Source organism: Telopea speciosissima, chromosome 3 (genome assembly GCF_018873765.1).
Source record: "Telopea speciosissima isolate NSW1024214 ecotype Mountain lineage chromosome 3, Tspe_v1, whole genome shotgun sequence".
NCBI lineage: Eukaryota > Viridiplantae > Streptophyta > Magnoliopsida > Proteales > Proteaceae > Telopea > Telopea speciosissima.
Genome location: NC_057918.1, coordinates 11,274,378 through 11,297,440, shown reverse-complemented (window position 1 = coordinate 11,297,440; position 23,063 = coordinate 11,274,378). Strand labels below are relative to the sequence as shown.

Sequence of the window (23,063 nt, the reverse complement as noted above, 5' to 3'; positions counted from 1 at the left end):
TTGAGTTTTTTTGTTTTGTTTTTGGTGTGTGTGTATGGGGGTTGGAGGTTTGAGATACCTCAACTAAGCCATTTTTTGCACGCGGGGAAGAATTTATAGGTAGTACGGACTAAGAAAGTAACACCATTCCCCAGAGAATTTTTTTTTGTGTGTGTGTGAGGTTGGGGGGGGGGGGAAGTTTGAGGTACTTCAACTAAGCCTTTTGTTGCAAGTGGGGAAGAATTTAAAGGTAATACGGACTAGGAAAGTAACACCATTCCTTAAATATGAGACAGGATAAATTCCATCTTGTGCTAGGTTTACCCAATAACAAAAGGGACCAAATCATAATGCCTAGTTCATACTCCTCCATGTTGTTGTCCATCTTCTTTTTTGTTTTTTTTATTTATTTTCCCCCTACTTGGTGTTTGCACAAAAAAAAAACTTTTTTTTCAGCTTACTAATAAAGATTAAATGTAATAATAAATTGGAGTAATCAAATGTTGCACTTGTTAAGGCCTAACAAAGAGTTCGAGCTAATTTCCAATCCATCTTCTCTTTCTTTACTTACAATCTTGGCTATGTTTTCACTTGGTAGGGATTTGGGTAGAACTCACCCTTAAAAGTTAACCGTTAAGAAGAGGGTGATCATGTACTTGTACGTCTCTACATCGGACTACTTACTTCCAATATGAGATTATTACTTCTACCTTTCGCGTGGAACCCCAACAGTTGCAAAACTCAATAAACCATGAAGGTCACACATGTCAAGACATTTTTCCCGTATTCATTGGTTAATCGAGACCATTCACTTCATGTCCAATGTTACAGTTACACCATAACTTTTCATATGGCATGATAAGTGGATTCTCAAGGGAAGGTTTGATGTTAAAATAAAAAAAGCGCCATTAAGTGTAAGTCGATGGTTACATCTCTCCAGTATCTTCATATTGAAACTATGTATCTCTCTCACTAACACAAAGTGAGGTGAAATGATTGCCCCACCTCCCATGGTGCCAATGTATGTGCTCTCATAACCCCCTATGCGCATAGAAACCACACTCTCCCACAAAGAATACCAACTCTTACTATTATTATTATTATTCACATTCCTATTTTTAGTGTCGTCCTATGAAGTTTTTTTGATAATATATCGTCCTATGAAGTGGTATGCCGTTTTCATATTTGATTATATAATTAATAATTGATCCATTATTTATATATGTTATGTTTAGTAAAGAAATAATTTTTTTAGAGAAGGTTTCTTTATATTGCATCTTCATGTGGCTTGGATTTAAACAAACCCATTTCTACCCCAAAAAAAAAAAGAAAAAAGATTTGAACAAACCAATTAAGAAAATTAAACATAAAGAATTAAAAGTCATAGCCTGATTATTATTTATTTTACCTTATCATACATCATTAAACATAGCTTAATTATTTAGCCTCTAAAAAAGCTATATATAAATATGTCATTACTAGGGAGCATTTAACGGTTGCAATGAGTGATGATGTATGTGGTCGTTACAAATATAGGAATACTAACAACACAGTTCATTATTTTAAGAAACATAGTTGAGGATAAATAAATAAATTAAACAAAGTAAAGGGTGGAGTGGGGAGCAGAGAGCCGGGGACCAATGACCTCAGTAGAGTAGAGTCTACTCTAGACCTTATAGAGTTTCGAGACAAATCAATCGCGGTCCCTCTTGGGTTTTTGTTAAAAACTAAGACTAAATTCTTCTCAGTACCCTCTATGTGCTCAAAAGTCTTTTAATTTCAACAATAGGTCTTTGAGTTCCACTTAATTCGATGTCTTCAACTGCCCCCCATGCAACCCATAAATTAGGGAAAACTATTCTATTTCTACTCTACCACCCCTTTAATCATAAATATTCTATCTCAAAATTCTGATTATTGAATGTTTAGGAAATAATATGGATTAATCAAATCGAGATTTCAATACATCTTATATTTTCTTGCTTCCTATTGTTGTGATCCCTTAGTAATTCCTGATTTTTTTTTAAGGGAAAAAGAACTCTGTTAGACTTCATAGTGTACACTAACGCCTTTCTGTGTCTATCTTTTTCCTCTTTTTAATGAAATTATATATCTACCCTTTATTGTGGGAGGAGAAAGATAGACACAGGGAAGCACTAACATGAGTTATGCAATCAAACATGAATTCAAACCATTATTATAATATCTTGTTCGGGATGAGTTTTCTTTTCGAGAGCTTGATCCTTGCACCAACACAGGGACCAGTGGGAGCATGTGAGAAAACATCAATAAAGGTGAGATTTCTATCTTTTATGAGGGCAAAGCGATCGGTTTGCACCATCATGTGCATGGGTGTAGGAGATACACTACCTAATAGAGTCCTTTTTTCCTTGTCTTGTTTTACTACTTAGCAAATTTGAATTGGCTTGAAACTATAAAGGTGAACATAGGATTGAGAATCACATATACATAAAATTTCAGTTTCACTTAAACTGTCATGTAACAGTTTTTGGAAGGTATTGCTCTTCTACTCTTGAATCTTGACCCCATAAATTATCAAGAAAAGACAACTTAACTTAGAAAATTAAGTTAGGCTTTATTAAAAATAAAATCTAATATGGGGATTCTTTTCTTCCTCTTATCACATAATAAGTCATGGGACTCACGCTGATACTCTTTCTCATTCTTTAAAATCTAAATCATCTATTAAATAAATTCTTTTCATTCTTTTATTAGTGTGATTTCTTATTATGACACTGTGGGAAACCTCTGACATTAAAAATAAATATATAGTTTAAATCATTGAAATTGAGTCCAAATGGACCCCATTTTTTGATGAATATGTTACGTAAGCCTGAGATTTGCGTTTTGGGTTTATGGTATTTTGGACCACCCGGTCAAGACGACAAGGGAGATTTTAATCGTTGGATTCTGGTCCTTTTCTCTGTCTCTCTCTCTCTCTCTCTCTCAATGATACACTTGCGTCATCTCCTCTATCAGCGTCACAAAGTATCTAGAGAACTTTTTTATTTTTTCCTTCATGATAACAGGTGGTGAAGTGAGGATTGATTCCTTTCTTCCAATTCCAAACCCTTTTAAAGAGCATCATAATAATCTCATGGAGTATCAAAAGGCTTCTTTTCCACCTTTCTTTACAAATATCTCTCACCGATAAGAGAGTCTCTCTCTTATATGAAAAATATCTTTCCTTGGTCACTGTGATCTGTGCAGGAGTTGCTACTCTTTAATTTATTATTTCTTTTTTTCCACAACTCTTTTTATATAAATGGTTTCTGATTTGATGATTAAATGAGGAAAGAAAGGAAAATCTGATTTGATGTAAACATTGCATGTGCAAACATGATCCACCTCAAGTGTGAGAAATAATTTAAATAATCAAAAGAAACCTTTAAAATTTAAAAAAAATAAAAAAACAGTAATGGGAAAAAGCTCAACTTGAATCTTCAAAACCAAAGCTAAGTAGTCCGCCACCGAACCACAAAAAAAGGGATTCTATCGTGCACTAATCTTTCTTAAATAATATAATTATCAACCCGAGAGAGAGATTTTAATTAACCAATAAGAAGCTGTTGCGCGTCAATCCCTTATCTAAAGACATGTGGTCATGTGGAGCATTATTGGAGGATGGGAAAGTAGTTTACGACTAACGGCGATACATTTTACTCTTTAAAGAGAACCCATAATTTTTAAAACGGAAAAATAAAATCATTGATTGTGTCTACAAAAAATAAAAATAAAAATTTATAAAAGAGTAAGAGATTGCTGCTTCATCGTGTAGTCCTCTTACCAGTGTGGGACATATCAGATCACGTGTAGCCGTAGGGGGTATTGATGTAGATATTTTTTAAAAAAACATTTCTAGAGGGACTGTGTGGTAATTTTGTACGTTCTCATGTCTAGGTGTAAGAACCACACAAGTAAAGCAACGTTTTTTTTTTTTCCTTGAAAAAAATGATCAAGTTTTTCATCATCGTTGATGAAGAGAGAACATCTTAAGTCATAACATATGACCTTTTGATTAAACTAGGGAAGATGTTTCTGACTTCATACAATAAAGGATAAGAGTTAATAATGAAACTCATCTGTTCAAGAGTCGGAATAGTAAGGTTACATCATGGAAGAAAAGATTCTCTCTCCATCATTGTATACATTTTTTCATTGAAGCCGAACCTAAACCTGTGCTTGAGAGATAGCTGTCCATACACTGATAAATGATGTATGGATTCTTGAGAAGAGAGGAACCATGGTGGTCCCCTCCGGACCGCTCAATGCAATTAATGAGCCTACTCCTGAATATAATGAGTTAAAATAAAGGGTGTTATGGAGGTTGGTCGTAAAAAATGGACTCGATGCGATTGAAAATGAAAAAAAAATGATCAAAATAGCAAGGAAAGGGGTCAAATTTATCCCGATAGGAGCAAGAGTAACAATACAGTCTATAATGCTACAGCTTAAGGAACATAATAAAACCCTATAGGGGTTTGTGAACTTTAGAACGGCCGCATGGTGAAAGAAAACTTTCTCCAACAAAAAAATAAAATAAAAAGAATAGAATATTTATGTTTTGCTCAATTATCATCATTTTAGAAAATTAGATGAGACACAATCATGAATTTGAATTTTCTTTAAATCAAAATTGTTAAAAATCGTTTAATAAATGGTTCGATTATACTTTTAAAATTGATACCGTTTAATTAAATAGTTGAAAGTGAACTAGACTGTTTAACCGAAACTGAAACATTAAACACACTTACTTTGTTTGAAATCATTCTAAAAAAATCGTGTTAAAAGAGTAATTATTCTATTTACATGGTATATTATCATAGTTAGTCGGCAAAGAGAACAAAAACATTTTTAACAAATTAAAAAAAGAGAAAATTTGCCCTTAAAATACTCTTTAGAAAGCTTGACTTACATATAGGAGCAAGGAGGAACAATTGTGAGTGAGAGAGATTGTTTGGTCGTCTATCGTGTTCACTATTGACTTGTTAAGGAGGAGGTGGGGGAAAGGGGATAATTAAGTACATAAAAGTCATAGAAAGACAAACCACCACCACCAAATATAATAATTGAAAAATGGGAGATTGTGCTTTGCGTAATGTAACTGTTAACTGTTTAGGAATGCACTCATTCCTTCTCAGTCTACCTAACACTAAAAAGGAAGCAAAATGATCAGTGGGCGAAACAAATAAGGAATATGGGCCAATGGGTTCCATGCTGCTAACCCGGTTTGTTTACCTATATTTAACATCCATGGATCATGGATCCGTAATATTTGACATCTTCTTCTTCCTTTTTCTTCCTTCTTTTTTGTGGTGTAATAAAAGGTCATAAGCTAAGCCAAATAGAGGGCGCATGGGGTTTCATAGCTTTGGGTCATAGTCTAAATTGCAATAATTAGTGTTTTATGGATAGACAAAAGTTTCTTTAACCTTAGAGAATGATGAATTTCTTTTTTATTGGTGATATGATTTTATGATTGGACTTTAAATTTATATACTTATGGTGAGGGGATTCATCCTTCACCATCAATGAAGGAAAACTCAATCCATTTAGGTATAACTTTTAGAATATTTGAGGGGAAGGCATAGAATATCAAGTAAGAACAATGAAATTTCAAAATGGTAATGTGTAAAAGAGACGGAAGAGAAAGAAAAAGATGAGGATGACTTATATGCATTGTTTTAAAAATTGGAATTAGTTGAATCGATCGGTTTGACTTAGAATCGATGAGGGTTGTTTCTGGTTAACCCTAATTTTGATCGAGTTAGACCAAGTTTGATTGAGTCAGGATGATTCTAGTTATGTCTGATCAATCTCCTATCAAATTCTGAGACAATTTGAATAAGAATCGAAGAAGATCAATCCCGTATCTGATTCTAAGTTTTTAAATTATCCTTACATGAAAAGGCTTCATTTGATTTATGAATCATGAAAACTTTACCAAAGAAGACAAAAAGGAACATATCCATAGCCAAACATTCCCCCCCCACCCCCAATAAACAAAAAAGGGGGGAAGTATATGAGTGAGTGTGATAACTCACTCACTCATAACCCGAGTCAAGCAGTAAACTAAACAGTGATTTTAAGCCTAAAAACAGAGTCTAGAAGGCCAAACATGGGAATATCATGAAAAGCAGATGTGAATGAAGTGAAGGTTGGAATGGAATACATTTCAGCATTCCAAAGCTAGCTTATCACATCCAAAGTCACCTCTCAAGTGGGGTGTTGGACACGTAGCTCTTTCTTCCCTTATAAATTGATTCTTCAACCATTTAAGAGGGCAGTCATTATTAAGAGAGATGATGAAGGGAAGGTAGTTCGTATAGTTAGTTCATCCTACATACATAATTCATGATTTCATGATTTCATGATTTGATTTGAGGTTCCAAGATTAGTAAACCAAAACCTGCAGCAGCCTTGTCTCACAAGTCATGCAAACAAAGAGGGTCCCCCCCCCCCCTCCCCCCCTCCCCCCCTCTCACTAGTCACCACTTTTGAGAGGTTTTAAGGGAAAAGATTTGGGGTCTTCAATTCAAACTTTGTTTTCAGAGTAACTGATGATGATGATGATGATGATGATCACCAAATGTTCAAACTCCCACGTCACTTTGACAATAACAAGTTAACAACATGAAGAAGGGCATCGCATCTAGCTATCTTAATCTCAATCAATAATCACCCTTTGGAAGGTGAAAGCCATTGATTGAAATGATAGATATGAAAGGTCATGCTTAAGAATTAATAATATAAACCACTCAAAGAAAGAAGGAAAGAAAGAAAGAAAGAAAGAGATGCTTGGCCGGCCTCTTTCTTCCTCTAATCTTAATGGACCAAAGCCATTATCATCATCACCTCCTCTTTTATATATATATATATATATATATATATATATATATATATATATATATATATATAAATGATATTTTGGATTATTTTTGGTTAGGCGAAATTCACGGATTTCGTGTCCCCTCTTCTCATCTTTAACGTCGGTGAGTGAAGATGACATAAAGGCAAAATTGGTTATGGGAGAGATAAAGAGAGTTTAAATTGGTTTATTAGGATCAAATTCCTATTACAAATTGGGATTTGGGGGTTTCTATAACTATTTTTTTCTGATCTTTCTTATGGGTTTGATACGGAATGAGGAAGGTGACGTTTGCCTAACATTAATTATTTTTTGCTACATTGCTACTGCCCCCGTGGAAGCTCAAAACAACACATATATCTAATCTAATCTAATCTCTACCTTTTGGAAGTTCTTCCATGTGGCTTTTATTAGTCTCGATTAACTCTTTCTCATTAGTCAAATTTTAAATATCTCTTCTTTGTGTTACTTACACCATTATTATATTATTTAAAAGCTCCAATTAATGATGATTTGTAATGGGTCGGACATAAGTAAACCCATCCACGTGGACACGTCATGCCTTCACCGTCATTTTCCATCGTCATTGATCGTCGTAGATTGATTTCTTATGTATAAAGGAAAGTCCATTTATGTAACTCAATACGTACTTACATGAATAATAGTGACCCTTATGTTATCAACTATCAAGGATATATTAACATTTTTGGTTCTTTACCACCACCACCACCTCTCTATGACATTAAAAACAGAAAAACCTTCTTTGTTTAATGTGAGCTTAATTTCTCTATAATGGCGAAGGAACTAATGGATAGAGCCCCGATCTAAGGCTAAGCCCATACAACCTTGAACTGGGCTTAGTACCATCGTGGGCCCAATAGACCGGAACAAGAGCACTTATCATTTGGCAAGGCCAATGTTTCAGCCCAATTAGTGTGTCTCCATCTGGGTTGAAGGGTATGGCCTAAATTTTCCTGGCCCAGCCTGAGCCCAGATCCCCATGTATTGTACCATATAAGTTATGATTTGCATACAAGGACCATTCAAGCAACCATGTGTTTGATGGCCTAATCAATAGTGGAATAGATGCAAAGGTCGACCAACTATGGTTTTGGGAAATTTATTGGATCCAACGGGTCGTGATTTTCTGAGAACATACATGCTATGTCCCCTCTTGGCGTGGTGGTGGCTGCCATTGCTGTAGAGTGCTGGCCTAAGTCTAGGGAGAGGTCGTAAGTTAGAGTCTCCTCATTTTCATCAGCTGTGTAGATCTTGCTATTCCTCTCCTTCCTCTTCCCCTTCCCCTCTCCCCAACACGTCCACGCCTAGCCACCCTTCCTTGAATTGGGATGCCAACCCCTAGTGGCCTATAGGCCCTTGACAGGAGATGATAAAAAAAAAAAATCATCAAGGATCTTAATCTAATAAGATATTTTGTATATGGGTTTATATTGAGAATGGCTTGCATTGTGAGAGGAAATTTAGAAATGCGTCTTTATCCCCAATCTATTCCATAGTTTTGGTTATTTGGGTTGGTTCAAGATACAAAATATAAAATAAAAAAAAAAACAAAATCGAACTGAACCAAAAATAGGAAAAAACTTTCAAAAAACAAAACTAAACCAACTCGGTTGGGTTTTCAGTTTATATTTGATTTCACATTTGGTTCATATTCGATTTAGGTCCTATTCTAGGATTTTGAGCCAACTTTTTACATCTTCATAAAACAAAACAAAAATCTGTTATTTGTTAGGATCATAACCACAAAACTTTTTTCCAAAAATTGAAAAGGAATTGAATTTTTCATCTTGATTGAAATAATAAAAAATATATATAATGTTACTTGATATCTTATCCGTTTCAAAAATAATTAATTCAGTTCAATTCAATGATTTTAGTCATGGAAACGGAACGAAATGAAACCAAACCAAGAAAAGTTTCCAACATTTGAAATCAAAACCGAACCAATTTACTACTGTATGCTTTTAAAGGCCGATTTTCAGTTTTGGTTTCTAGGTTGACAACATTAGCTAGCAATCCCGAGAGGAAAAAAACTAAGATGGGGTTATGTGCTAAATGTAAACAACCTTTATTTTTAATAATATATGAAATGTTGAGCTCCTTTTATGATATAGGCCCACTTCGTATTGGACTAATCCGGCCAAAACCCGTAAATATTACGGGCTGGGCGTCCCAGGCCCACTTATTTTTGTTTCTTATCCCTCTCTCCCGATTCCGGTCTTCCCTGCGCAGCGAGCGAGCAGGTGAGACGACGATTTGGCCCGAACTCCGAAGACTTTGTACTGAGGTCTCGCGCCAAAGCACCCGGCAAAATGCGAACCAGTGATTGGGTTTGGATCCTTGCTTGCATCTCTTTCGCGTTTACTCGAGCTTTCTCTGAGGATTCTGAACTCGGATCGGCTCGTGTTGTTTTTCAGGTTTGTTTGCACGATTAGAGCGTCTCTTTGCTGTTGAGGGAAAAAAGTTTTAAAGTCCACTGATTCAACCCCCCCTTTTCAGTGTCGATCACTGTTCAACAATGAATATATGAACAATTGGTGGCTTGAATATCTCATATATTTGTTGATTATAAGTATATAAATTTTTGTTGCACTTGTCGTCCTTCAAACTTCTTGTATTCAGCTAGAAAGCATATTCAAGCTTGATCAGCTGCAATATTGGATGTGGAGAGATTTTATGGACAATAGCCCCCTTTTTGCAGTCTAGTGGAGCTTGAGTGATGCATCTGATTTAGAAAACCCAACTGTGCCCTTAATTTGGCCTTTCAAATCTGCCAATAGTGTGAATGAGGCCCTGTGTGCAATGAAATCTGAAAGACTATCCTTGAGTCAGCATGCTTGTGAAAAAGGAGGATTAATGCACCCTGGTTACGTTGGTTAATAGATTTTGGGCTATTAGTTTCAATGGGTTGTGGTTATAATGAGCTGAGAAAAAAATTAGAAATCCAATAATGGAGTTTAGTCCACACGATTTGAGTTTTATTTCTGCTTATTATTTCTATTATTGTGTCAAAGGAGTCAAGTCAGCATAGTTATATGAGTTAAGCCTGCATATGGGCCTGGATGATTGGATATTAAGTGATGTTTTTGGTTTTATGAAACTGATGAGGTTTAATTGGTTTATTGCAGAAGGCATACCTTAGGTTGCAGTTAGGTTGATTATTAGCTTTAATTAGTTTTCCTTTTCGGTTGCTGCTGTCCAATTAGAACAAATAAGGTTCAAAAGATTTGAATCACTTGATCCGTTTCAGTTTTCTCTTGAATAATTTTGCTATTCAGTTAGTTATTCATTATTTCTCTTAGTTCCTGATCAGATCCTAATAGTTTTATTGAACCTATGGCTGCACTATATTGTTGCTTCTTTTTTTTTTTGGGGGGGGGGGGTGTTGGAAAAACCTCATTGTAGTAATCTATTTTTTAGTCTTTTCAATTCTGTCATAGTTTTCCATAAGTAAAAGCCTTCTTTATTGAATTCCCATCCCAACTAATTGGGGTTATCAGCACTTAAGTTAGTGTCGTTTCAAATTTCTTGATCCAATAGAAGCCAGTTGTCTAATAAAGAGAGATAGAACTTTACTACCATTGCCACATGATGTGTTAGGGCCTATAGCACTTGTGCTTGAAGTGAGGCTGGTTTGGATATAATCTGATAGGGCACATGTACTTTCTCCTTACAAAACCAATTGCATTCACCACATCCTTGTTAATCTCTTTATCTTATATTAGTGACGTACATGTAATCTATTTCTTTTAGATTTATCAAACTATGTACCCTACATCTCAACTATACAAAAGTTCATTTTAGTATATCACTGGAACTGACCCAGCTGGTTGGTATCAAATTCAAACTGTCAGAATACTTTGATCAAATAGTTTGCTCTATATGAGGTGTTACAAAATTATTCTTGCAATTTCTATTACTCTTTCTTCTCATGCTATTAGTCTTATGACTTATGAGAAATTTAGTAAATTACCTTTGACCAAAATATGCAATTGACTTCTTTATTGACACTCCTTAAAGTTTCTAGTCTCGTGACATGTTTCTTATGCATTAAGTAATTCGGTTTTGTCTCTGATGAGATCTTCCAATTGTATGGTTCATTTGGAATGCAGACAAATTATGGAGATATTGAGTTTGGATTTTTCCCCGACGTTGCCCCCAAAACAGTTGAGCACATATTCAAACTTGTTCGCATGGGATGCTATAATACTAATCACTTTTTCCGGGTAATCACTTAAACCTTCAGAATTGTGACTTGCTTATGAAAAATAGATTTAGTCTCTCATGTGTGGCAATGAATGACTGGATGCAGGTCGATAAGGGTTTTGTTGCTCAAGTGGCTGATGTAGTAGGTGGCAGAACAGCTCCTTTGAACAATGAGCAAAGAGAGGAAGCTGTAAAAACTGTTGTTGGTGAATTTAGTCATGTGAAGCACGTAAGAGGTGTACTTTCTATGGGGAGGTAAAGTCTATTAAAAATTTGGTCTCCAATTTTTAGATTGTGACAGATTGCATCTTCTTATCCAGTTTTATGTTTCTCTATGCATCTTGCAGTGTTTTAATGCTATTAGGATGTTTCTCTGTGACATCATGTAAATTTTTTCTGTTTGCTTATTCAATAGTGACATTTAATTGAGAGTTTGCTAGGCTCAGTATTTCAATCATTAAGCAGGTTTATTTGTCAGTTCAAACCATGGCTGCCAGGTTACCAGGACTCATCTATATAGTACTAGGCTCCATCTGTACTGACACAGGACACTAATTTCGATATTTGGTGGAGTTGAACAAATTACACTCACCCTGTTTTGTTCCACTTGGAAAATTTACCTGCTGCAAATTTTCCAGGGAAAAAATACTTGAAAACTGTAGACTAATGTAAAATTTTACATGGACATCTTTTGGCGGGTGAACCAGGCAGTGACAAAGTGGATTTTACAGGAGAGTTTCAATTTCCAGGGGATTTGAGGAAAAAACTGAGCTCAATTAGAAGATTACATTGCTTTTCAGGCTCCATCTCATATCAATTTAGATGTTCATGTGTTGTACACAAAAACCAAGTGACTTTGTTGCTTCGAGGATACAAATGCACCCTTACTGTAGGTCGCAAGACATCTCGAGTAATTAATGTAGAGCAGGATTACCCTTTCAGCAGATTACAATTCCCACTCAACAAATAGGGGACCACAGGGCACCTTTTACACCAGATTTGGTTAAATATTTTGAACTCAAGATCCAATGGTCAGATGTGAACAAGATTTTGGTCGATTATATTACACAGTTGAAAGAATAAAGCCCAAAATTACTTGGACATTCAATGGTGGGATCTCTGGACTTATGAGTTAAATCAGAAAGTAGCAAGTCAAGATCCTACTTTTAGGAGATTTCACAGATCTGTAGATCAGAACGCTAGATTCACTTGAAATTATGGTAGAACCGTAGAAGGTGACAAATAGAGAGAAGAGTCTGGCCGACAAATTTCTCAGTAACCCAATGACTGGATGCTGTGATGTAACAGTGTCCTCATATGATAATCAACCTCCTAAACAGAGCATCTGCATGGGGTTTAACCTTGATTTAAGGGGGTGAATAATTACAGACAATCTAATGTCTTGTCTGAAATCTAACATGGTAGTTGATTGTGTCCAGGAAGAAAGAGATTATAAAAGGTAAAACACTTATCTTGGTGGAGAGATTTGAACTAAACAGAAATGGAGTTTTAATTCACTTGGACTCTTTCCTTCTCTCCTAGGCATCTCACCTCACATAGGACTCTCTCCTACTCCACTGTCTCTCACAATATTCATGGTTGTAACACAACTCCTTTTTTTATTTTTAAAAAATCGTATGGAGCATGTTCTCCATTCTTCTATTTATAATAAAGTAATGTCAATTACAAAATCAATGGGGAATAGAACCTCCCATATGCCTGCCAAATCCAAAACAAATCCCTACCTTTTACAAGATATAAACCCAATAAATTAGAAACTCCTACTTTCTAAAACTGGGAACTGAAATTGGAAACTAAATCTAACTAATTAGGTATTGCAATGAAATAGAAAGTAGATAAGGATGTGAACAACTTCTATTCTCCTTCACACGCCAGCTGTCCATGGGCCCCACAAACTAATACTCCAAGAAGATCTCCACACATAGTCTACTGATGGGTCCCACGAAATCTGAAGATCATCTCCTCTTTGACTGGCTGTTCAATGGTTAACTTGGGGCAGAATACAGCTGGACTACTGAGCTTAATTAAAATCATTACATGGGCCCAAATATGGGCTAAACTGTCACTAAATCCGTCGGACAGAATTGGTCCTGGTTTGAGCTGACTATATTTTGGCCCACGTGAATTACATAAGGGCCTTTTTGGACTAGCCCTACACTGCATCAGTAATAGTGGCCCGGAATATTACATTACTCATCAAGAGACCACTTGGCATACATATATAAGAAAAATTAGGGTGTCTGAAATTAAAGAAGCTTTAAGAAAGATGAAAGTATGCAAGGCACCCGTCTCGGATGGGGTCCCAATAGAAGTATGGAAGAGCTTAGGAATATGTGGTTTATCTTGGTTAACTAAATTGTTTAACAAGATTATGAACACAAGCATAATGTCAGATGAATGGAGAAGAAGCATAGTGGTCCCGATGTACAAAAATAAAGGTGATAATCAGAGCTCAATAACTATAGAGGCATAAAACTAATGAGTCATACTATGAAATTATGGAAGAGGGTTATTGAAACCCACCTAAGACGACAAACTAGTATTTTCTAAGAAGCAATGTGGTTTTATGCCAGGTAGATCATGGTTCAAGGTCTCGGTTTTGGACCTGGTTTCGAACAGGCATAAAACCGAGTTGGGCCGAGCTCTCTGCGAGTTGGTGCATTTTTTTGTTGAACTTGTTGCTTGGTTTCGGTGGGTTTTTGACCTAGTAATATCATGAAACTTGGTATACAGCCTATTTTGGGCCATTTAAACATAATGACACTATCAGATTTTGAGGAATCGAAGTCTAAATAGGAGTTTGACTTAGCACCCTAGATTGACATTCTACAACGTTCACGGTCTCTAATAGGCCCTATCCTTGGAATCCTCCAATCTTCTTCAAATCACTGCAATCTCATTGTAGATCGATGTTTCCACGAGTTTCTTGGAGTAATCCGGCGATTTTCCATCAAAAATGGGAAAAGAGATCAATTTTTGGAAGTCCGTAGCTTTTCCCACCGAGATGACCGAGACCTATTGAAATCACGACTGGTCTCGATCGAGATAAGGGCCTTTTATGGTTTGTCTGGTTTCGGTTGAATCGAGATCTTGAACCGAGACAAAATCTTGGTCGAGTCGCTGTCTTTTTTTTATTTCGTATTAGGTCTCGTCTCAAACCTTCAAAAAAAATGAGATATTACCGAGATCTCGACGAGAGCTCGTTCTATGAGGTAGATCTACAACAGAAGCTATTTTACTTAGGAGGCTCGGGAAAGATTTAGAGTTTGCAAGAAGGATCTTCATATGGTCTTTATTGACCTAGAAAAAGCTTATGACAAAGTCCTAAGAGAGTTAATCTAGCATGTACTAGAGAAGAGAAATGTTTCAAGTAAATATGTGGACATAATTAATATGTATGATGGCTTGGTGACCAGTATGAACCGTGGGGGGTCAAGGTAGTGAATTCCCAATTACAATTGGGTTATATCATGGATCAACTTTAAGCCCTTATTTGTTTGTGCTTATCATGGATGGTTTAACTAGAGACATTCAGGATAAGGTTCCTTAATGTATGCTTTTTGCTGATGATATTATTTTGGTCGATGAGACAAAAGTAGGGATTAACGCTAAGTTACAGTTATGGAGATCAACCTTGGAATCAAAGGTTTTTAAGATAAGTAGAACGAAGATGGAGTATATGGTGTGTTAACTTTATTCATACTATGATAGATAATGAGATGGTGAAAATTGATGAGAGGGAGATTCTGCAAAGTGATTGTGTTAGGTATTTGGGCTCAATCATACATAAAGAATGTGATAGAGAGGATGATGTTTCATAGAGAATTAAAATAGGATGGATGAAGTGGAGAGGTGCGTTCAAATTGTTGTGTGATCAACATATCCCTTTAAAACTTAAAGGAAAATTTTATAGAATAGTCATACGATTGGCTATGATGTATGGTGCGGAATGTTGGGTAATTACGAAGCGTCATATAGATAAACTAAGTGTAGCGGAGATGAGGATGTTGAGATGGATGTATGGCAAAACTAGGAAGGATAAAGTAAGGAGTGACCATATTAGAGCGGACTTGGGTAGCACTAATATATGACAAGCTATGAGAGTTGTTTGAGGTGGCATGACTATGTTCAACGGAGACCTTTAGATGCTCCAGTATGGAGGAGTGATTTGATTCTGATTGAAGGGGCTAAAAGAGCCAGGGGCAGACCTAATATGACTATAGGAGAAGTGCTGAGAAAAGACATGCATAGCTTAGGCCCTGTATCAAGTATGACCTCGAACAGAGCTGATTGGAGGGTAAGGATCCACGTAGGCGACCTCATTCAGTTGGGATAAGGATTGTTGTTGTTGTTGTACTCATTTGCTTAACAAACTTCCCTCTTTGTACCAAGGTACTAAAACTCGGAACTCGACCCTGGGAAAAACCGAGATCTCGGTCGAGTTGGTGCATTTTTTTTTCAACTCGAAACCTCAACTCGGTGGGTTTTAGACCTAGTTTGGATCTGAAACTTGGTATTCAGCCTATTTTAGGCCATTGAAACACAATGGCATTATCAGATTTTACAAAAACGAAGTCCAAATAGGAGTTTTACTTCGGACCTTCAGTTGGTAGGCTACGCCGTACTAAACAACTTAAATAAGCATTAGAAATGTTACAAATTACAACTATCATTACATAAACTGAGTTTGAATCTAGTATTCAGTCCCCAGTAGTGCCACATAGTCTTCCCATGACATATTTTTGCTGCACTGTTGCATATAGTGCTCCACGGCAAGCATATAAGAGTTGAATCCTTCAAATTTGAGATGAATCTTGAAGATGTGTAGCTGAATCAACTCTCCCGCAGGTTACAACTTGATATCTAGAGGTAAAATGAGTCACAGCCTTCAAATGGGAAAGAAAATAACTTTTGGACAGAACTCGATTGAGAAATATTGAGTTCTGTCGAGTTAGATGACTTTTAAAGAAGTAGATGGGTCGAGATCTAGGTCGACCCAAGATCTCGAGTTACCCGAGATCTCAATCGAGAAAATGTAATTTGAGAACTCGTATACCAACTCAACTCGACCTCCCAAAAAAATGAGATCTCGGTCGAGATCTCGCGAGTTCTCGAACTATGCTTTGTACCATGGGTAAACTAGAGTCTTCAAAGCTTAAAATAAGCACATGAATTTTGAAACTGAAAAGAAAAACAATGAGGAACTTAGAAACCAGAACTCAAAAGCATGAAAATAGGTGCATAAATAATGGAATAAAGTAGTATCATGTTAAAAGTGAAAATGGTCTGTATTTTTTTCTCCAAGTCCAAAGCTGCAGCTGTAAACCATGTGTACCCTTTTGTTTGATAATATATGTTCAAGAGAATAGTTATGTTTATCTGGCATGTCTTATTCTTTGATTTGCAGTTTCGGATCCTTTTAAGCACAGAATAAATGAAACTGTTGTCAGACAGCTTCATGGAATTCTCAATTGTTGTGTTGCAATAAATTCTTCTGCGACTTCAATTAAGAAACTTCTACATTAAACCAGTGGTCCTGTTTAGGAAACCATTAACAAGATTTTAGTTGAATCCCTCAAGGACAATTTTCATGAAGTTTCCTTGTTTTGAACTTTCACAATGACCATGAGTATGATATGTCTGATACTGGTTAGGAATCTCTGTCCTGGTGTTCTATGTTAAGGACAAAGACATGTGATCAAAGTGTCCTGGTGTTCTATGTTAAGGACAAAGACATGTGATCAAAGTGTCCTGGTGTTCTATGTTAAGGACAAAGACATGTGATCAAAGTGTCCTGGTGTTCTATGTTAAGGACAAAGACATGTGATCAAAGTTTGTCTCCATTCAGCTTTCCCTCTTTATGACGTAGATCGATGCATGAAGAACACCAAAGGGGGAAAAAAGTGATTTGGGGACTGATATGGACTGCTGTCTTAGAGGAGTTGGTTTTTGGTGTTATTTTTATTATTAGACACTTATTTAGTTTCCTATTTGGGAATTGTAGTTCTGTTAGGAATCCTAGTTAGAGTCCAGTTTATATTTTATAGGTTTTATTAATTAGTTTCTTACTTAGATTAGGATTGGGTTGTTTTATTATAAATACATGTATCTGGCTGAACAAAAAAGAGACAGATTGAAGAGAGGAGTTATTGATGAAGCTGTGAGATGCGGCAACAATGAGATACCATGGGTGAGAGGATGATGGGCTTAGATAGCTGATCCTATTCCCCCCTTCTATATCCCTTTGTTGTTTTTTCCTAACCTTTGATGTTCTTCTTCATATGTAAACCGAAAATTACTAATAAAATAAATGAGTTTTATTAGTTATTTAATTTTTGATACTTTTATTGTATTTGATCCTGCTGCAACCGATCTCCCGCTGGTTTCCCTGGTTCGAGGTCAACTTTGCATTACTTTATCTTCTGATTTTTCTGGGCACTGTAAATAATTGACTTGGTCAATTCTGACCTCTTTGCTACATTGAAAGTCTTCATTATTGCACTTCTCATGTAATTGTATTTGTATAGGTATGCTGATCCCAATAGTGCATCTTCCTCATTTTCAATCCTTCTCGGAAATGCCCCTCACCTTGATGGTCAGGTATTGTTCTTTGACTTGATACACTTTGGTGAACATAATTGTCAAGGTTGATTTATTTACTTATCTGTCATTTTCTTTGTGTACAACTCTCTGCCCACTTAGTATGCGATATTTGGTAGAGTTACTAAAGGTGATGAGACATTAAGAAAGTTGGAGCAACTCCCTACCCGTCAAGAAGGGATATTTGTTATGGTAAATTTCTTTATGCTTTTGGAAATACATATCTTACTTTATTATATAGTACATAAAATGTATTTGATTCCTGTTCATGTCTCTCGAACTAAAAGAGATGATCCCCATTTTCATGGGGTTCGGGTAAAAAGCAGACTCTCATGAAGCCTTCTATGCTCAAGAGGATGATGAAGCCTTGCAAGTCATAGATTATCATGTTTGCCATTTGATAATCTACTTTCATGCACTAACTCCCTGCCACCCCCTGCCACGTGGTAAAAAGATGTGTTCCTCTTCGTTTTTTCTTGAAAATAAAATAATATTTCAATGGCTGTTCTCCAAAAGGGGATTGTCTATATAGCAAGGCATTGAATGATGGACCATAACCTCCATGATATAGTACTTCTGCAGCTCTTCAAATGAGACATGTCTGGAAACTAACTACTGTTCTATCTCATGCACACTTGCCTTTTTACTTCATGCATATAATAACTGCAGTTAGTCCCTATCATAATAAGGACCAATAATTAACATAACTAGTTCAGTGTTTTCCTTCAGTTTACACTCTGCTTTTCTGAGCACAGAACTAATAAGTAATCATGCTTTCATTTCAGCCAATTGAACGCATCAGTATCCTATCAACCTACTTTTATGGTGAGCACTGAACGACCTGTAAACCTAATCTGATAGTTGATTTTCCTGTCATTTTTATCAATGGAAATCTTGATTTCCCTATAGCATAAAATCTGACTGGATCATAGCTCATGTTCCGATTTAATTTTATTTTTCATAATTTTTTAATATTTTCTAACTGATACTCGCCAATATGGAACTGATCCATTAAAACCAATTTTTTCTGATATCAGACCGATTTTGTTCGATCCTCGGATCAGTATCAGATTGGCATGTACTTGGTTGCATTGGTATTGATGGTATAAAAATAACTACTAGGTCTGTAGCTCTTGCAAATAGCAGCATGATTTTTCTTTCTTTGTTTTTTGCCCCTCATGATCACATCTGAGACCCCCCCCCCCCCATCAGGCCAAAAATATCCTTGCACCTCCTCTTAGTCATGAATTCTCAAAGCTTTTTTATTTTTCTACCTTTGCTACTTTATTACTCTCAAGTTTCCTATGATAGATACCGAGGGAGAAAACTGTGAACAAGAGAAATCAATGTTGAGAAGAAGGCTTGCTGCTTCTACTATTGAAATTGAAAAACAGGTAAATATGAAATTTCATGAGTCAAACAAGCAAAATCTCCCTGAAATTTTTTATTGCAAACAGTTCAGGCCTTGACTGATATTTTGTTGCAGAGAATGAAATGCTTCCCATGATCGCAAGCATGAAAAAGGCAATTCTTGGGCCTCAGCCAGAGCATGGAAAGTTACAGAACAAGCAAACTGAATTGATGACTTGTACCAACAAGCAATGTTTCAAATTGATGTCTGTACCCCTTAACTGCATAAGTGTGTAAATTCATCCAATTAATGCATATTTCAAATTTCAAATGAAGCAGAACAGGTCCATGTTGTATTCTATCAAAGGTTGAAACATTACTACTCCAGAAAAACAAAAACAGAAAGTAACCTAAAGAATTAGCCTACATAAACTGGATGGCTAATTCCCACAATTGCAGACCAATGAGTCCATTGGTGTTGAAGATTGAAACAAAAACAACCATCTATCATTATTTAATGGTCAGTACTGTGGCATCTAATACTCGTCACCTTCATCTTCCTCCCCTTCCGCAGACTCTGCACCAACCTCTTCATAGTCTTTCTCAAGAGCAGCTAGATCCTCCCGAGCTTCTGAGAACTCTCCTTCCTCCATCCCCTCACCAACATACCAGTGTACAAAAGCACGCTTGGCATACATCAGGTCAAACTTATGATCAATCCTTGAGAAAACCTCCGCAACACTAGTAGAGTTTGAAATCATACAAACTGCCCTTTGAACCTTGGCTAAGTCTCCACCAGGGACAACTGTTGGAGGCTGGTAATTGATTCCACACTTGAATCCTGTAGGGCACCAGTCCACAAACTGGATGGTCCTCTTTGTCTTGATTGTGGCAACTGCCGCATTCACATCCTTTGGCACCACATCACCTCTGTACATCAAACAGCAGGCCATGTATTTGCCATGGCGAGGGTCACACTTTGCCATCATGGATGATGGCTCAAATGCACTATTGGTGATCTCAGCAACAGAAAGCTGCTCATGATATGCCTTCTCTGCTGATATCACTGGGGCATATGAAGAAAGCATGAAATGGATACGTGGATATGGCACCAAGTTAGTCTGGAACTCTGTGACATCCACATTGAGAGCACCATCAAAGCGGAGAGAGGCTGTAAGCGAGGAAATAACCTGCAGCATATTACGGCTTAGTATGGAACCGGAATAGATTCATCAAATAAATGCAATACGATATAAACAGAGCGTTTTCAAACAACTATATTTCAAACTTGAAAAAATACCTGAGACACCAGCCTGTTGAGATTGGTATAGGTTGGTCTCTCGATGTCTAGCGACTTGCGGCAAATGTCATAGATAGCCTCATTGTCAAGAAGCACTGCAACGTCCGTGTGTTCGAGGAGAGAATGAGTTGACAAGACGCTGTTGTAGGGCTCAACGACAGAGGTTGAAACCTGAGGAGAAGGGTAAACGGTGAAGCCAAGCTTTGATTTCTTTCCGTAATCCACCGAGAGCCTTTCCAGGAGGAGAGAACCAAGACCAGAGCCGGTCCCACCACCGACGGCATGGAAAACCAGGAAACCTTGGAGGCCAGTGCAGTTGTCTGCCAGCTTCCTGATGCGATCCAAGCAAAGATCGACAATCTCTTTGCCAACTACAGAAGGGGAAAAGCAGGATAATCAATACTGACAAAGATCCAAGAAAATGATTGAACGGTTGAGAGTTAGAAGGAGGAGGTTGTTATGGTACTTGTGTAGTGGCCCCTAGCAAAGTTGTTGGCTGCGTCTTCTTTGCCGCTGATGAGTTGCTCAGGGTGGAATAGTTGGCGGTAGGTACCAGTCCTAACTTCATCGATCACAGTAGGCTCCAGATCCAAGAAAACTGCGCGAGGAACATGGTGGCCTCCCCCTGTTTCGCTGAAGAAGGTGTTGAAGGCATCATCCCCTCCGCCCACGGTTTTGTCGCTCGGCATTTGTCCATCAGGCTATTTTAGAAAATAGAAACACCAAAAGCAAATGCACGCACGAGCAACTAATAGGTAATCGTTTCACATAAAATGCAGATAAAGAGATCCATGTGATGCATATCTCTATCATGGAACAAATGACGAAATCAAAGTGGAAATTGAAGAGATATTAGGGCAGTGGAGTAAGGGAACTGAAGGGAAGCTCACCTGGATCCCATGCTCAAGACAGTAAAGCTCCCAGCAGGAATTTCCGACCTGGATTCCGGCTTGACCGATGTGGATGGAGATGCACTCTCTCATTTTTGTGTGTGTGTTTGCTTTGTTGATTGAAACAGGAAGAGTTAGGAGGAGGAGGAGGAAGAAGGAAGTTTGTTTCGCAAAGACGTATACGAAGACGTCTCGGCGAAATATAGAGCGTTTGAAGAAAGAAGAGAGATGTAAAACAGCAGAGGTTTAGAAGGAGGTGCTCGAGTGTTGCTTTTATAAAACATTGGGCAAGAGACGGATGGAATTTGAAATTCGAACTTTGGGATTATATTGAAAACTTATAATCTTTTGGGGGGAATCCAGCTGGCCCCGTGACCGTTAGGTTTCCACTCTCCACGGGGATGAAATTTGAAATTTGAACACCCGAACCGTCCAACGGGAAGGCCACCACACCCCCTCCATAGACATTTGGGCCAAATTTAGTCCGTTGAGTTTTTTTATTTTTTTTTCCTTTTTGGTAATTGGACTTAACGCAGTGCCAAACTGATGAATGCCAATCACATTAGGAAGATGGAGAAGACCTTGTGTATGGAATGACAATTTGGATCTTCTACGGTCGAGCAGCGTCAGGGCGTGGACCCTATTGAGGGCAGGGTACTTAGGTAATGGGTAGAGCGGTCATTTTGCCTTTGCCTGCCTGTGTGTGGGCTGCATAATGGCCGCTACACTGCCGGACTGTACAAGATCAAAATGCATGGAATAATACTTCCAATAAAATATAGGAGAAAAGTTCGTTATGAGGAATATATCGCCCACATTCAAACACAGAGGGGGCAAAATGACCATCTCACCCCTCATGAAAGGTGGATATGTCCACTCTATTGATGCTCTATCGCATGTTCTCTCGTAGAGGACTCTTGCCCTAAAATATATCAGACTATCAGTGAACTGAATCAATTATGGGCAAATCCTATGTAAGCCTTAGTCTTAGGTGGTTTAGGGTTTAGACGGTTGTCGATTCATAATAAAGCATTGCTTTTCTTTTTTGTGGTAACCAATACAGTATTGTTTTTCAAGTTGACATAGGAGTTGCTTACTCAATCTAATCAATTATAGGCAAAGATTTTGAAGGGGAAGTGTTTCCCAAATAATAAGTTTCTTCATTCCTCTGTAGTGTCTAAGAAGGGCTCCATTATTTTGAAGAGTATAACAGGTGATTCCATTTTGGTGCTAATATCTTAATATGGAATGATCCGTGGATTCCTTGTATAAATAATTTTAGAGTTCCCTTTGTTCAATCAAATATCCACGTTATGCATACGTTAATGAATTTATTTATAATGGTGTTTGGAATGTTTACAGTTTCCTATGGATGTGGCCAATGTCGTTCTTCGTATTCCATTAAGTTCATCACCTTAACTCTTAAGATGATTTTTTATTCTTTCTTTTTAGTAAAACTGGGCCTTTTCTACTTAAATTATAGTTAAGTGGTTAGTCAAAAACTCAAAGTGGTTCGAATGTTAGGCATCTGCCAGAAATATATGGAATTTTGTGTAGCACAAGTGAGTCATTCCCCTCCCTCCCCCAAAAATTATATCCAAAATGGTGGAACTTTCAAATAGAGTGGGGTGAAATAAATGACATGTTTTCTTAATTCATATATGATTATTTGCATAGTATCAAAAACCTGTTTTTTTTTTCCGGGAATTTTACAGAAAACCTTACAATTATCCACACCTTTATTCGCACTATTTTCGGTCAAACAAACATGGTCTTAGGCTTAACTCCTCTCACCAAACCTTTGGAT

At 37.1% G+C, this 23,063-nt stretch overlaps 2 protein-coding genes and 1 long non-coding RNA gene across 3 annotated transcripts; 2 read left to right on the top strand and 1 right to left on the bottom strand.

Moving 5' to 3' along the window:
• Nucleotides 1–9,129: 9,129 nt before the first annotated feature.
• Nucleotides 9,130–19,306, top strand: LOC122653707 (peptidyl-prolyl cis-trans isomerase CYP23). Its single transcript, XM_043847642.1, has 8 exons — nt 9,130–9,306; nt 11,002–11,115; nt 11,202–11,350; nt 17,644–17,716; nt 17,819–17,908; nt 18,502–18,541; nt 19,028–19,110; nt 19,203–19,306. The coding sequence occupies exons 1-8, from the start codon at nt 9,202–9,204 to the stop codon at nt 19,221–19,223; spliced, it is 675 nt and encodes a 224-aa protein (XP_043703577.1). The 5' UTR covers nt 9,130–9,201; the 3' UTR covers nt 19,224–19,306.
• A 276-nt stretch (nt 19,307–19,582) lies between these two features.
• On the bottom strand, nt 19,583–21,425 carry LOC122656444 (tubulin alpha chain-like). The gene is made up of 5 exons (XM_043850963.1): nt 21,401–21,425; nt 21,257–21,360; nt 20,833–21,067; nt 20,367–20,737; nt 19,583–20,256 (listed from the first exon to the last, which is right to left on the bottom strand). Exons 2-5 carry the CDS (start codon nt 21,347–21,349, stop codon nt 19,603–19,605), a joined length of 1,353 nt encoding a protein of 450 aa, XP_043706898.1. The 5' UTR covers nt 21,350–21,360; nt 21,401–21,425; the 3' UTR covers nt 19,583–19,602.
• On the top strand, nt 21,248–21,469 carry LOC122656445. Its single transcript, XR_006332104.1, has 2 exons — nt 21,248–21,357; nt 21,398–21,469. It is a non-coding gene; the product is annotated as an uncharacterized LOC122656445 (long non-coding RNA).
• The last annotated feature ends 1,594 nt before the right edge of the window (nt 21,470–23,063 follow it).

Excerpts from the sequence above, each read along its gene's own strand:
- LOC122653707 (XM_043847642.1), top strand. The coding sequence starts at position 9,202 with ATGCGAACCAGTGATTGGGTTTGGATCCTTGCTTGCATCTCTTTCGCG. Across the intron at positions 18,542-19,027 it reads CCTATCAACCTACTTTTATG|ATACCGAGGGAGAAAACTGT; the intron begins GTGAGCACTGAA and ends TTCCTATGATAG. Across the intron at positions 19,111-19,202 it reads CTATTGAAATTGAAAAACAG|AGAATGAAATGCTTCCCATG; the intron begins GTAAATATGAAA and ends ATTTTGTTGCAG.
- LOC122656444 (XM_043850963.1), bottom strand. The coding sequence starts at position 21,349 with ATGAGAGAGTGCATCTCCATCCACATCGGTCAAGCCGGAATCCAGGTC. Across the intron at positions 20,738-20,832 it reads TGCTAGGGGCCACTACACAA|TTGGCAAAGAGATTGTCGAT; the intron begins GTACCATAACAA and ends CCCCTTCTGTAG. Across the intron at positions 20,257-20,366 it reads TCAACAGGCTGGTGTCTCAG|GTTATTTCCTCGCTTACAGC; the intron begins GTATTTTTTCAA and ends AATATGCTGCAG.